This window comes from Myripristis murdjan, chromosome 19, assembly GCF_902150065.1.
Source record: "Myripristis murdjan chromosome 19, fMyrMur1.1, whole genome shotgun sequence".
Lineage (NCBI taxonomy): Eukaryota > Metazoa > Chordata > Actinopteri > Holocentriformes > Holocentridae > Myripristis > Myripristis murdjan.
Window position 1 is genome coordinate 550473 of NC_043998.1, and position 15172 is coordinate 565644.

The 15172-nt window shown below is 37.5% G+C and overlaps 1 protein-coding gene across 1 annotated transcript in view; it reads left to right on the plus strand.

Annotated features, from left to right (window-relative positions):
* The window catches only part of ryr2a (ryanodine receptor 2a (cardiac)), a 666625-nt gene that overhangs the window by 76205 nt on the left and 575248 nt on the right, over positions 1 to 15172 (plus strand). The window contains exon 2 of the mRNA XM_030078094.1: positions 14183 to 14302. Within this exon, the coding sequence (XP_029933954.1) occupies positions 14183 to 14302 (120 nt within the window). The remainder of the gene's footprint in view (positions 1 to 14182; positions 14303 to 15172) is intronic.

A 15172-nucleotide genomic window follows, 5' to 3' on the forward strand; every position in this document is an offset into this window, starting at 1 on the left:
AAAAAAAAAAAAAAAAAAAAAAAGATTTATTCCTAACCAATGCTCCTCATAAGTACACTGGTGTAGGTGTCTTTGCTAATGATCTAAGTGACCATTGTGTTATTGCAATTGTAAGACACGCAAAACTTCCAAAAACTAAACCGCAACTTCTGCTTAAAAGAGACTTTAAACGTTTCAATGAGCAAGCTTTTTACCATGATCTATCTCTCCTCAATTGCAGCAGACTTTCTCTTTTCGACAGTGTAGAGCTTGCCTGGAATTATTTTTATGTTGACTTCCTGAAATTAATTGACAAACATGCCCCACTATGTAAATTTCAGGTCAAAGGGCATAATAACCCCTGGTTCTGTCCAGAAATTGGTTCTCTGCTTAAGGAGAGATGCCGCTTGGGCGAAGGCAATAAAAACTAAATCAGAGTCTGATTGGCTCTCCTTCAGACAACTGCGCAATAAATGTACTTCTTTAATTAAGAGGGCTAAGTCTGAATTCTACCTAGCTGAAACAACAAAAAACCAATGATCCCAAAAAATTTTGGAAAGTTGTAAAATCCACTTGTGGTCCTTGTTCAGCAGTTGAACTCCCTAACTTTCTAATGAATGATTCTTGTACCCTGACAGAAAAACCAGCAATGTTGAATAGGTTCAATGAACATTTTGTTTCAGCAGGTTACTTATTTGATTCTTTAAATCCTGATTTGGTGAAGTCCGGTTCTCAATATGAATGAATGAATGAATGAATGAAGAATTTTATTTTCAAACAAGTATACAAAAAAAAAAAAAAAAAAAAAAAAAATATATATATATATATATATATATATATATATATGTGTATATATATATATATATATATATGTGTATATATATATATATATATATATATATATATATATATATATATATATATATATGTACGTTTTCCATATATAAATACAAAAAAGGACAACAAAAAGAGAAACAGATAAACAACATGGTGTATCCTGTTTGAAAAAGGAGTAGGAAGAAGTATACACTTTTTATACCTACCCCTTTCTAACTATTCATCATAATTGATGGAATTGGATTCTATATAATTCAATACAACTGTACATATAAATACATATAATTATACAACCTAAGTACTAAACAAATCCCATATAACGCGCAATTTCTACTGTATATATACACACATACGCATATACATACACATACATACATACATACATACATACACTATATTACCAAAAGTATTCGCTCACCCATTCAAATGATCAGAATCAGGTGTCCTAATCACTTGGCCTGGCCACAGGTGTATAAAATCAAGCACTCAGGCATGCAGACTGTGAAACAAGACATTTGTGAAAGAATGGGCCGCTCTCAGGAGCTCAGTGAATTCCAGCGTGGAACTGTCATAGGATGCCACCTGTGCAACAAATCCAGTCGTGAAATTTCCTCGCTCCTAAATATTCCACAGTCAACTGTCAGCTCTATTATAACAAAATGGAAGCGTTTGGGAACAACAGCAACTCAGCCACGAAGTGGTAGGCCACGTAAAGTGACGGAGAGGGGTCAGCGGATGCTGAAGCGCATAGTGCAAAGAGGTCGCCGACTTTCTGCACAGTCAATTGCTACAGAGCTACAAACTTCATGTGACCTTCAGATTAGCCCAAGTACAGTACGCAGAGAGCTTCATGGAATGGGTTTCCATGGCCGAGCAGCTGCAGCCAAGCCACACATCACCAAGTGCAATGCAAAGCGTCGGATGCAATGGTGTAAAGCACGCCGCCACTGGCCTCTAGAGCAGTGGAGACGCGTTCTCTGGAGTGATGAATCACGCTTTTCCATCTGGCAATCTGATGGACGAGTCTGGGTTTGGAGGTTGCCAGGAGAACGGTACATTTCAGACTGCATTGTGCCGACTGTGAAATTTGGTGGAGGAGGAATTATGGTGTGGGGTTGTTTTTCAGGAGCTGGGCTTGGCCCCTTAGTTCCAGTGAAAGGAACTTTGAATGCTTCAGGATACCAAAACATTTTGGACAATTCCATGCTCCCAACCTTGTGGGAACAGTTTGGAGCGGGCCCCTTCCTCTTCCAACATGACTGTGCACCAGTGCACAAAGCAAGGTCGATAAAGACATGGATGACAGAGTCTGGTGTGGATGAACTTGACTGGCCTGCACAGAGTCCTGACCTGAACCCGATAGAACACCTTTGGGATGAATTAGAGCGGAGACTGAGAGCCAGGCCTTCTCGACCAACATCAGTGTGTGACCTCACCAATGCGCTTTTGGAAGAATGGTCAAAAATTCCTATAAACACTCTCCTCAACCTTGTGGACAGTCTTCCCAGAAGAGTTGAAGCTGTAATAGCTGCAAAAGGTGGACCGACATCATATTGAACTCTATGGGTTAGGAATGGGATGGCACTTCAGTTCATAGTATGAGTAAAGGCAGGTGAGCGAATACTTTTGGTAATATAGTGTACATACCTACTTACACATGTATACATAAATACCTACATAAATATATATACATATATATACACACACACACACACACATATACATGTATATACGTATATACACACACACACATATGCATCTATACATATACATATACATATAATATAGATCAATTTATTAACGACTTAATCTCAATTAATTGGGAAAGGTATCAATTAATACCTTATGTACAGGAGGCATGGGATTTTTTATATTCTGAGCTGAGTTTAATTATTGATAAACATGCTCCTCTGAAAATTACCAAGGTAAAAGGCAGACACCTTCCCTGGATAAGTGCTGAATTAATTAGTTTTTTCAGGCAGAGGGACAGTGCATGGGCTACATTTCGTAAATCTAAGAACCCTGCTGATTGGGAAGAATACAGGAGGCTACGAAATCTAAGTGAAACTATGACAAGAAATGCCAAATCAAATTACTACAAAGAATCTCTCTCTGAGAACTTCAAAAATTCCAAACAATTCTGGTCTAAGATTAAAACAATAACTAATGCATCTAACAAATCTGTACCTAAACAAATTATAGTTAATAATAAAACAGTACATGAACCACTTTCAATTGCTCAAGCTTTCAATGAGCATTTCTTATCAGTTTCATCCATAGTGCCTGAATCATCCACCTGCATGAACCTACATCATATTAATGCTCGCCCTATTAACAGTCAGTTCTCTTTTAGGACTATTACACCGGTTGAGGTACTGAATACTATAAAGGACCTCAGAATCAGCAGTGGTCCTGGGCTGGATGGCATTGAGGCCAGATTCTTAAAAATAGCAGCTCATATACTTATGTATCCTCTATGTGATCTGTTCAATATGTCACTGTCCACCTACGAATTACCCAGAATTTGGAAATGTTCACGCATCACTCCCCTACATAAAGGAGGCAGTATATTAGATCTAAATAACTATAGACCAATCTCTATTATCTGCTCAGTCGCTAAAGTGTTTGAAAAATTAATTTATAATCAATTGTCATGTCATTTAAATGAAAAAAATATTCTGTCACCCTCTCAGTCTGGCTTTCGCTCAAATCATTCTACAACTACTGCACTGCTAAAACTTACCAATGATATTCTCACTGCCTCAAATACCTCTAAACTAACTGGTGCAATTTTTATTGACTTAACAAAGGCATTTGATTTGGTTGATCACTATATACTACTTGATAAACTCCATGCTATTGGCCTCTCACACACTGCATTACTTTGGTTCAATTCATACCTTCACAATAGGAAACAATGTGTTGTTATTAATGGAGTTAAATCTGATATTTTAACGCAGCAGTCTGGTGTGCCTCAGGGATCAACGCTTGGTCCACTTCTTTTCTCCATCTTTATTAATGATCTTCCCCTTATCTGTAAATGTTCTGTTCAGCTTTATGCTGATGATACAGTTATATATACATCTCATACAAATATATTACAGATTGAATCAGATTTGCAGAATGACTTTAATAATCTGCAACACTGGCTGGTAGCTAATAAGCTACTCCTCAACAAAAACAAATCACATACTATGATTTTTGGCACACGACAGAACATCAAATTCAAATGCAAAACACACACGTGCCGTATTTCATGTCAGGATGGCACTACTTTGCAGAAAGTTGACCATATCAAATACCTTGGACTATATCTCGACTCTGAGCTTTCATTCAACTATCATATTAATCATATAGTCAAAAAAATGAACTCTAGTCTTGGTCTCCTTTTTCGTTCTAGAAACTGTTTTTCATATAAGGTCAGAAAAAAGATTGCAACTCAACTTATATTGCCTATAATGGACTATGCTGATTCTGTTTATTGTATTGCCTCCAATACCTCTCTCGCTCCGCTTACTATAGTCTATAACAGATTGTGTAGATTTATTCTTAAATGTTCACCTACAACTCATCATTGCACAATGTATGCACTTCTTGACCTGCCCTCACCTTTGATAAGAAGGCAGATGCACTGGCTGCAATTTATTTTTAAATGTGTTCATTTCAATTATCCTACTTATCTAAAGCAGTTGTTGGTTCCTTTTTCCTCTACTCATCATCTAAGACATACTGTACAGTGTTTCTTTTCTGTACCTAATGTTTCATTGTCTACATCAAAAAAAGCTTTTATGTTCAAAGCACCAGCTGACTGGAATAATCTGCCCGCAAACATCCGCTCTATTCCATCGTTCAGACTGTTTAAACATGCCCTGGCAAGTCATTTACACAGCAATTGTATATGTAGACTTTAACAGTCATCCAGTTGTACTTCATATCTCTTCTCTTTCAGTGACATATTACTCCTATATTATTACAATAATGCCGGTCAATCTCTTGAATGACTACTATCCTGTTGTTTAATATGTTGTAATTGTAGGCTCTGATTCCTGTTTGGCCCCTTTTTTTTTTTTTTTTTTTTTTTTTTTCTCCCCCCTTCTTTTGTGTGTGTCAGAACTATGACTATGACTGAACAAAATGAGAACCCAAACGCACGACTCAAGAGTTCAACTAAAGAAATTTAATAACAAGAAAAAGTAGCAACACAAAACTCAAGACAAAGTAACAACTGAGATTCACTATAACAAAGTATCAAAGAAACGAGAACAAAACTATGACAAAACAAAGTAGCAACGGAAATACAAAACCTGACTTGAGACTTGACGTGACGTGACAAGGATCATGGACGTGATGTGACAAAGCGTGACAAAGCAGGACGAAACAAGACGAAGCAGGACCAGACAAGACAAAGCAGGACGAACTCGCACAGGACAAAGGGAAACACGGACTATATATACACACAAGGTAATGGGGAACAGGTGGAAACAATCAGGGCGTGGCAGACAATCAGACTAGAGGGAAACACACAAGGGGAAGGGCAAGTGACCTGACACAAGAGGAGAGTGAGATATCAAAATAAAACAGGAAGTCACGAGACAAGACACAAGAACAAAACCTAACAAAACATAATTTCTAAGACATGAAACAAAACCCAACAAAACATAATTTCAAGGACATGACAGTGTGTGTGTGTGTGTGTGTGTGTGTGTGTGTTTTGGGTTGTTGTTTGTATTGTGTTAACTGTGATTGGTTCTCTCTTTACGTTTATGTCATGATGTATGTATGTATGTATTTATGGCTATGTTTGTCAAATCTGTCTGAGTATAATGTCCTTATATTGTCCTGTGCTTAGGACCCCCTCGAAAACGAGATGGTTCATCTCAAGGGGCTATCCTAATAAAAGAACTTAATATACATATATATACATACACACACATACATGTCTACACACATACACATACCTATATATACATATACATACACACACACACACACACACATACATACATCTATATCTATGCATCTATGTATCTATCTATTTATATATATACATACTTATACATACATACACATACACACATACATACATCCTACACATACTCCCAATTAACACCCTTCCTGTTCCAGATACCTATTGATAAAAGACTGTTTATACCTCTTTTTAAACTGGTTTATGTTTGTACTCTGTTTAATCTCTAGCTCCAGACTGTTCCACAAGTCCACCCCACAGATTGATATGCTCATACTTTTCATTTTAGTTCTGACACTGAGTTTCTTAAAGTTCAGTTCTCCTCTCAAATTATAGCCACCTTCTCTTTCCCTGAACATTCTTTGTATATTTTTTGGCAACAGGTTATTTCTGGCTTTGTACATAATTTGTGATGTTTTAAATTTGACCAGGTCCATAAATTTCAAGGTATTTGATTTAATAAATAATGAGTTTGTGTGGTCTAGATATCCTACCTTGTTTATTATCCTTATTGCTTTTTTTTGTAATATGCATATTGGCTGTAGGGTGCACTTGTAGTTATTTCCCCAGACCTCCACGGTCTGGGGACCAAGACAGATATGGTAGAAACAGTGAACAGTACAGAGTGTGTAATGATTTATGATCTAGTAAGTGTTTCGTTTTCCCTAGTATTCCAGTGCATTTTGCCAGTTTAGCTCGGACGTGGCTTACATGTGGTTTCCAGCTCATTTTGTGGTCTATGATCACTCCAAGAAATTTACTCTCATAAACTCTTTCTATGCGTGTATTGTTTATCGTCAGGTTTATCTGTACATTTGTGGTATGTTTTCCAAACAGCATGATCTTTGTTTTCCCCAGATTCAGTGATAGTTTGTTTTTGTCGAACCACAGTTTCACCTTATTCATTTCTGTAGTGATCATCCCCAAAATCTGCTGCAATTTGTCCCCACAACAAAAAATATTTGTATCGTCTGCAAACAAGACAAATTTCAATAATTTAGATACACTGCATATATCATTGATGTATAGTATAAACAGTTTTGGCCCTAATACCGACCCTTGTGGTACCCCACAAGTAATATCCGTATAGTCTGATTTATGTTCACCTATTTGCACAAATTGTTTCCTGTTACTTAAATAACTCCTCATCCAGCTCAGCCTAATCCCCCTAATACCATACTTTTCTAATTTATTGAATAATATATTGTGATCCATGGTATCGAAAGCTTTTTTTAAATCAATAAAAACTCCAATTGCTATTTTTTTGTTGTCAATACAATTTGTGATTTCTTCTGTTAATTCCATGAGTGCCAATGAGGTTGATCTGTCCGTTCTGAATCCATATTGACTGTCTGTGAGTAGGTTGTGTTTTTCAATAAATTTATCTAGTCTATCAATATAAAGTTTTTCAAGTATTTTGGAGAACTGAGAAAGCAGAGAAACAGGCCTGTAGTTTGTAAAATGGTGTCTGTCTCCGGTTTTAAACAGTGGTATCACTTTTGCTATTTTCATGTTGTTGGGGAATTTACCAGATTGAAATGACAAGTTGCAGATGTGGGTTAGTGGCTTTGCAATGTCTTTGATAACTGATTTTACTGTTGTCATATCTATGCCGTTCCAGTCTGTTGAAGTTTTATTTTTGAATTTTCTTACGGTCTCTATGATTTCTTTTTCATCCACTGCTGCCAAAAAGATTGTATTTATATTTCTTTCCCCGTTATCCTCAACAGCCCCACCTTCTGTTGTCTCTGTTTCCTTGATTTTTGCTGCCAGTTCTGGTCCTACACTTACAAAGTATTTGTTAAAGCTGTCAACCACCTCCTCCATATTATTTATGATCTTATCATTCTCTGTAAAGTATTCAGGATAATTTGCATTTTTATTTCCATTTCTTATAATACCATTTAATACACTCCATAAACCTTTAATATTATTTTTTATTTTTCTCCAATATTTTATTATAGTATTCCTTTTTACATATCCTCATAATATTAGTTAACTTATTTTTATATTTTTTCTACTTTTCCTCTGCCTCTGTGGTTCGGTGCTTTATAAAATTCCTATAAAGTGTATTTTTCTTTTTGCAGGCGTTTTTTTAACCCTTTAGTGATCCACGGACTATTTTTGTATTTATGTACATTACTGTATTGTTTCACAGGACAATTTTTATCATATAATGAATTCAATATTTTTAAGAATTCATAATATGCTTTATCAATATCTTTTCCATCATATACCTTATTCCAATTTTGTACTATTAAATCATTTTTTAGTGATCTCATTGCTTCCTCAGTTTTCACTCTTTTGTATGTATACTTTTTGGTATAATTTTTCTTCCTATAATTACAATAATATACCACAAAAATAGGAAGGTGGTCACTAATGTCTGTCATTAGAAGCCCGCTCTCTGTGTTGTTTTCCATAGTGTTTGTAAATATATTGTCAATTAAGGTAGCACAATGTGAGGTGATTCTGCTTGGTTTGGTGATTGTTGGATATAGGCCCATACTATACAGTAAATTAATAAAATCATTTGTCATTTTATGTTTTTTTTGGGTTTAGGAGGTCGATATTGAAATCACCACAGATGAACATAACTTTTTGCATAGAATTTGTAAACATGCTTTCCATCCAGTCTTTAAATCTTTCAGTATCTGATCCAGGTGCTCTGTATATGCAGCTTACAATTACATTTTTCATCTTTTCCATATATATTTCCACCGTAATACACTCAAGTAGATCATCCACCACTGCTGTCATATTTTCAATGACTTTATATTTCAAACTTTTATCTATATATAGTGCAACCCCTCCACCATTCTTGTTCTTTCTGTTCACATAATTAAGTTCATATCCATCCAGATCAAAATCTATTCCCTTCTCCTCACTAATCCAGGTTTCTGATATGGCTATGATATTAAATGGAATCTTAAACTGTCTCAGATATTCTTTTAGGTAGTTAAAATTGGAATACAGGCTTCTACTATTGAAATGAATTATTGACATTTTATGCTCTGATTTAACACTTTTGTTAAACTGATCTTCTGAGTAATAACTGCAACTGTTATTGATATCACTGTATAGGTTGTTTTCCGGATCAATATTGTTTTCTATATCTTGTGTTTTGTGCTCTGTGTATACAAAAGTGTCCAGTCCCATTTGCTCCAGATCAACTGTCCATGGATTGAATGGAAATGTATAGTCCTTATCGAGTGTCATCGTTGTTTCAGTCATAGAGTAATCCATTTAAGTGCGTCTAGGGCATGGCAAGATGTGTTTGAGTGAGTCGTCATCATTGGTAATTGTCCAGCTCGGTGATCTCTCTGATGGCCAGCACCTTGGCCACCTCTGGTGCTCCTTTGAGTTTTATGTACACTCTGCAGTTTGCTGTCCAGGTTGACTGTATTTTGTTCGGTTTCCTCAGAAGGCGGGCCTGTCGTGCGATGTCAGAGTTTTTTTTGGTTAAATGTTCATTTATATACACACTGGTGCCTTTCAGCTTTCTCCCTTGCTGGAGAAGTGCAATTTTTTGTTTTCTGTTCACAAAGCGGATTATTATGGGCGGTTTTTCATTTTTATTTCTTCGGGGGAGAGGATGACATGCTTCAATGTCTTTGTCATTCACTTTTATTCCTTTGCTGTGTAGGAAGGAGATGACTTGTCTCTCTATGGAGTCCAGATCAGCCTCAGTGGGTTCTCCACTTGTAGACTCGGCAGCTCTCGCATAAGACCTGGGTCTGGTCTCCAGTCCACATCAATATGTAACTCAGGCGGAAATGAGTACTGCAAATGGTTTTCCTTCTTCCTTTTGTTTTTCTCCTGTGTCTGCCTCTGAAGTTCAGAGTGCTCTGTCTAAACTGGATTCCAGAAAAGCAGCTGGTCCTGATAAATTAGACCCATTCTTCCTTAAATCAGCTGCTTATTTCATTGCAGAGCCACTCTCTCATATTTTTAATTTGAGCTTTGTCACTGGTGAAATTCCAAAAGTCTGGAAGTCTGCTTTTGTTCTTCCTCTGTTTAAAAGGGGGGATCCTTCAGATGTAAACAACTACAGACCAATTCCCAAACTTTGTATCCTTGCTAAAATGTTTGAACGATTCGTCAGTGATCAACTGAAGGACTTTCTTGATACAAACAGCATTTTATCCCCTTTTCAATCCGGTTTCTAGAAAGCAGCATAGCACAATCACAGCCGCTCTTAAGGTTCTTAATGATTTTATTAATGCTTTAGACTGCAAGAAATACTGTGTTGCACTTTTTATCGACCTGTCAAAGGCATTTGACACAGTGGACCACACTTTACTGATATAAAAAGCTCACTCAGATAGGCCTGTCAAAGAAAGCAGTATCGTAGTTTGCTAATTATCTGTCTGGGAGAACCCAGTGCGTACAGATGGCTGGGTCCAATTCGTCATTCTTGGAGATCTCCAAAGGTGTTCCCCAAGGCTCGGTCTTAGGACCTATTTTATTTTCAATTTATATCAACAACATGTGTGACAATCTGTCAAATGCCTTTTATCATTTTTATGCTGATGATACCATTATCTATTGTTGGTCATCCTCGGTTGTGCAGGCTTTTGAGTTTTTACAGTCTGCTTTCAATATTGTTCAGTCTCGCCTTCAAAACCTCAAATTGGTTTTAAATGCAGATAAAACCAAACTCATGGGGCTCTAGTTTCGCAGACCAGGCGAGGCGGGGGCGTAGCGCAGATGCGCTTCGCCAACTGGGAGTGGCCAGGCGGATTTTCCAAGTTTGGCACGCCGTTCTCAGTGGCGCAAGTACTCCGCCGTTCCTCCTACCGGCGCAAGGGAGGAGAGAAGGCGTGGAGTGGGTTTGACACAGCTGATTCACATGTAACCAATCAAATGAGCCCCTGTCCTTGCCTTTAAAATGCGCTGCGCGAAGGCGTAATGAAAGTTTACACAGCTGACATGGAGGTCTATTGCCGCAGGCGGAGCGGAGCTCAGGAGACAGGCGCGGAGCGGAGACCGGCGAGCAGTGCGCACACGTCACCAAAACCTCACAGACAGGCTTCCGGAATTGTCAGGCACATGAACGATGCAATAAATACCGAAAAAAACACTATTCAATGCTACGATCACAATCAGCACATACATATATCTCCATATCAACTGTCCCGTCACAGCTGATGTCAGATCAGAGGAGATTGGCACCGTTTGTGCTGATCGTGAGGTTTTGGTGATGTGCGCCAGCCAGCCAAACTTCCACTGCGCCGGCTCCGCTCCGCCTTGCGCGGAAAGTAGACGTGGTTTCAGGAGGCGAGCTTTTGGCGCACCTCGGCGAAGCCTTTTGGCACGAAACTATCACTGCGCCAAGTTGAATCTTTCGGCACCTCCCCCCGCTGCGCCACCACTCCCATCTCCGCGCAAGTCCGTCTGCGAAACTTGGACACTGTCCGCCTCTCCCGTTTCGCCGGTCGAAACTAGCTCTGCGCGGGGTTCGCCTCACTGCGCCACCCCGCGCTGCGCCGGGAAACTAGAGCCCATGGTGTTTTCTAACCTTAGTGAACTACCAGAAAACATCCCTTCAATCTTAACCTCACAAGGTCTCCCTATCGAGCTAGTTTCAAACTATAAATACTTGGGTTTTGTTATTGATCGTGAGCTTTCATTCAAAGCACATATTGAGAGCTTGATCACTGAGGTCAGGATTAAAATAGGTTTTTACTATAGAAACAAATCCTGCTTTTCTCTTAAAGCTCGTAAATATCTTGTTTCCGCAACCTTTCTGCCTTTGATTGACTAAGGTGATGTTCTGTACATGACAGCTTCAGCTAAATGTCTACATTCCTTGAACACTGTTTATCACTGTGCACTGAGGTTTGTCACTGGCTGTAGCAGACTTACCCACCACTGCGAACTCTATGCCAAATCCGGCTGGCCCTCTCTGACTGCCCATAGGTACATGCACTGGCTGACTCTGATTTATAAGGTTCTTCTTGGCTTAGTTCCGTCTTACTTAAGTGCTCTTCTACAAAGAACTAAAAGCCGTTATGCCTTGCGTTCCAATGATATCATTTGCCTGATTGTTCCACGTGTCCGGACTGAACAGGGGAAAAGAGCGTTCAGCTTTGCTGCCCCATCGGCATGGAACTCTCTCCAGTCTGACTTGAAAATGTCTGAGCTTGTTTCAAAAGAGAACTTTCGCTTTATCTTGGTTGACAGGCAATGCGAGACCATGGAACAGTGCTTGTGTTTTTAAATTTGTTATTGTGATTCCTGCTGTTGAACTTTAAGATGTGATCTACCTTTATTACTTATTTATTGTTTTTTCTAATGTAATGTGTTATCTGTCTCTTAACTATGTCTAGTGATTGATGTGTGCTGCAGACCTCCTGGCCAGGTCCTCCTTGTAAAAGACATTTCGATCTCAGTGGGTCTTTTACCTGGTTAAATAAAGGTTAAAAAAAAAAAAAAACAACAACAATGGTTTGATGCAAACAAGTTGTCACTTAATCTGAGTAAAACTAAATATATTATATTTGGAAATAAGAAAATACACAGACCCCCTAAACTTACAATAGACAATGTTGAAATTGAAAGAGTCTATCATATAAAATTTCTAGGAATAATCATAGACAGTTCTCTTAGTTGGAAAGAACACATCAAAAATACAAAAACTAAAATTTCAAAAACAATAGCAATATTATATAACGTTAAAGATTTTGTCAATACAAATGCTCTACGCACTCTATACTACTCACTTATATTTCCCTATCTCACCTACTGCATAGAGATATGGGGACACACATTTAAAACGGTAGTTAATCCACTTTTCATTTTATAAAAAAAAAAGGTCATTAGAATCATAAACCATACTCACTATCTTGCCCCCACAAATCCACTTTTTCTTAGAAATAATATTCTCAAGCTAGAAGATCTAGCAGATCTCAACACATTAATATTTATGTACAAGGCGCATAAAAACTTACTTCCATCCTGTATTCAGGGATTATTTGAAAGCAGAGAATCACAATACCAACTTTGAGGAGCCCATATGTACAAAAAAACTTTTGCCAGGACCGATACCAAAGGTATATCAGTTAAAGGGGTGAATTTATGGAATAATCTAAGTAATGAGCTAAAATCATGCACTTCTGTCAATAACTTCAAAAAGATGTATAAGTGTGAAATAATTAATTAATATAAAACCAATTTCCAATAGATCACTTAACATGGATGCAAAATGGACTCTGTAAGAAAACAAAATATTCATGTATGTATGTATGTATGGTGTGTACGTAGCCTATGTACTGTTTGTATGTATGTATGTATGTATGTATGTATGTATGTGTGTGTGTGTGTATGCATGTATGCATGTGTGTGTGTGTATGCATGCATGTTTGTATGTATGCATGTATGAATGTACGAATGTATGTAAGTACGTATGTATCTATGTATCTAAGCATAAATCCAGAACAAGTCTTCGGTCCGATGTTACAGCAAGCGATTAAACTGTCTTACTTTAGTTTTTGTTCTTTTCTCTCGAATAATGTAGAAGCTTTTGTCTAAAAATATATTGTCTTTATTGTTTCTCAAAATTGTTTGTATAGAAACACGAAAAGTTTTTTTTTCAGATTTGTATACATCAACATTCCTTTAAATATTGACTTTGACTTGCTATGATATAGATAGGGTGGGCCCACATAAGCCTTGGCTTTCAGCCCAACCCTTTTGGTGCCACATACTACTGAACAGTGATGTGATGTGATACTATGTACTTCCTTCAACGCACCAAATAAAACAATTCAATCAATCAAAGAGTTAATTCTCTGAAACAAGAGTTACAAGGTCCTATAAACTGAAAAAATTACAGTGATTCATTGATGTGAAAAATAAGAAATTTACTCTTACTCTTACTTTTACTGTTACTTTAAGTAAATTTAAAAGCATGTACTCTTGGATACTTAAGTACCTTTAAAAGCAAGTACTTTTTTACTCTTACTCGAGTAACATGTCGACTGAGCTACTTTTACTTGTAACAGAGTAAATTTTGACCAGTAGTATTTTTACTCTTACTCAAGTACTGGGGTTGAGTACTCTGTCCATCTCTGAAATTTAGTGATCTATACATAGATGACACCTTTGCCACCTTTGATGTTTGGTTTTTGCTTGTTTTGTTTGTAGTTAACCTTTGGTGTACTGGAGATTTTGTTCATGTCTTTAATAATCTCATTCTTTTATGTGTAGATTTAGTGTTAATGTACATATGCTGGTATATGTATATTAATGTATGTGCTATGTAAATTCAATAAAGACATTGTTGGTGAAAAAAGTTGTTGTCTAGTATTACAGTGCAGCCCATAATGAAACAAAAGCATAATCAGATCTGTTCGTGTTTCATGATCCTAAAAGTATATATTTTCCTGTGTCTTTTAGGATGATGAGGTTGTCCTACAATGTACAGCCATGATCTTCAAGGAGCAACAGAAACTCTGTCTTGCTGCTGAAGGCTTTGGAAACAGACTCTGTTTCCTGGAATCCACCTCCAACTCCAAGGTACTGATGCAAGCCTTTACATTTCAGCCTTAAAAAAGCCTTAAAAAAGTTGTACAAACAAAAAATAACAGTGACATGTTTGTTGTATATATTTTTTTTTTTGTCATTTAAGTTTTTATTGGTTTTAACATATTTTCACTCAGTTACAAAAAGGAAGGAACAAAATAAACAAACAATTGTACATAAATACAAACATATACCCAAACTGTCCACCAGCCCCCTCCTGTGCCCTCTCTAAGATGTTGCCCCCGTAATATGAGCCATAAAAGCGTTTGCCATATTTGACTATTTTTATTTGGTACTTTATTCACCCTGGCAATCATGTTTTCAAAGGCAGCAGTCTCTGTCATGAGTTTAAGCCACTCTGTAAATTCTGGCCTATGTGGGCTCTTCCAGTTGCGCAAAATAAGCCTAGCAGCTACAATAAGACCTGCTACTATCAATCCCGACTCTGCTTTAGTCACGCCTGGTGGCATGAGAGATCTATCCCCCAGCAAACATAATTGTGAGGATTCCAGTAGAGGTCGCCTGAGCCACCCTTCAAGGCCTTTCAGCACCACCTTCCAAAAAGGTAGTACCATGGGACAGTCCCAAAGAACATGGAGAAATGTGCCCAATTCTTGTTTGCATTTCCAACATCTGTTGTCCTGGGTTAAGCCCATATTATATAGTTTCAGGGGTGTGAAATAGTATCTATGTACGATTTTATAATGTATAAACCAGGGGCGTAGCCAGTATTGGGCCTGGGCGGCACTGGCCCGCCCAGACAGGCTTAATGTTTTTTTTTTTGTTTGTTTGTTTTTTTTAACAATCCAATAATGATTGAGTGGTTGTTTGAGTGATTAATTCGATATGAACAGGGGCTGTATT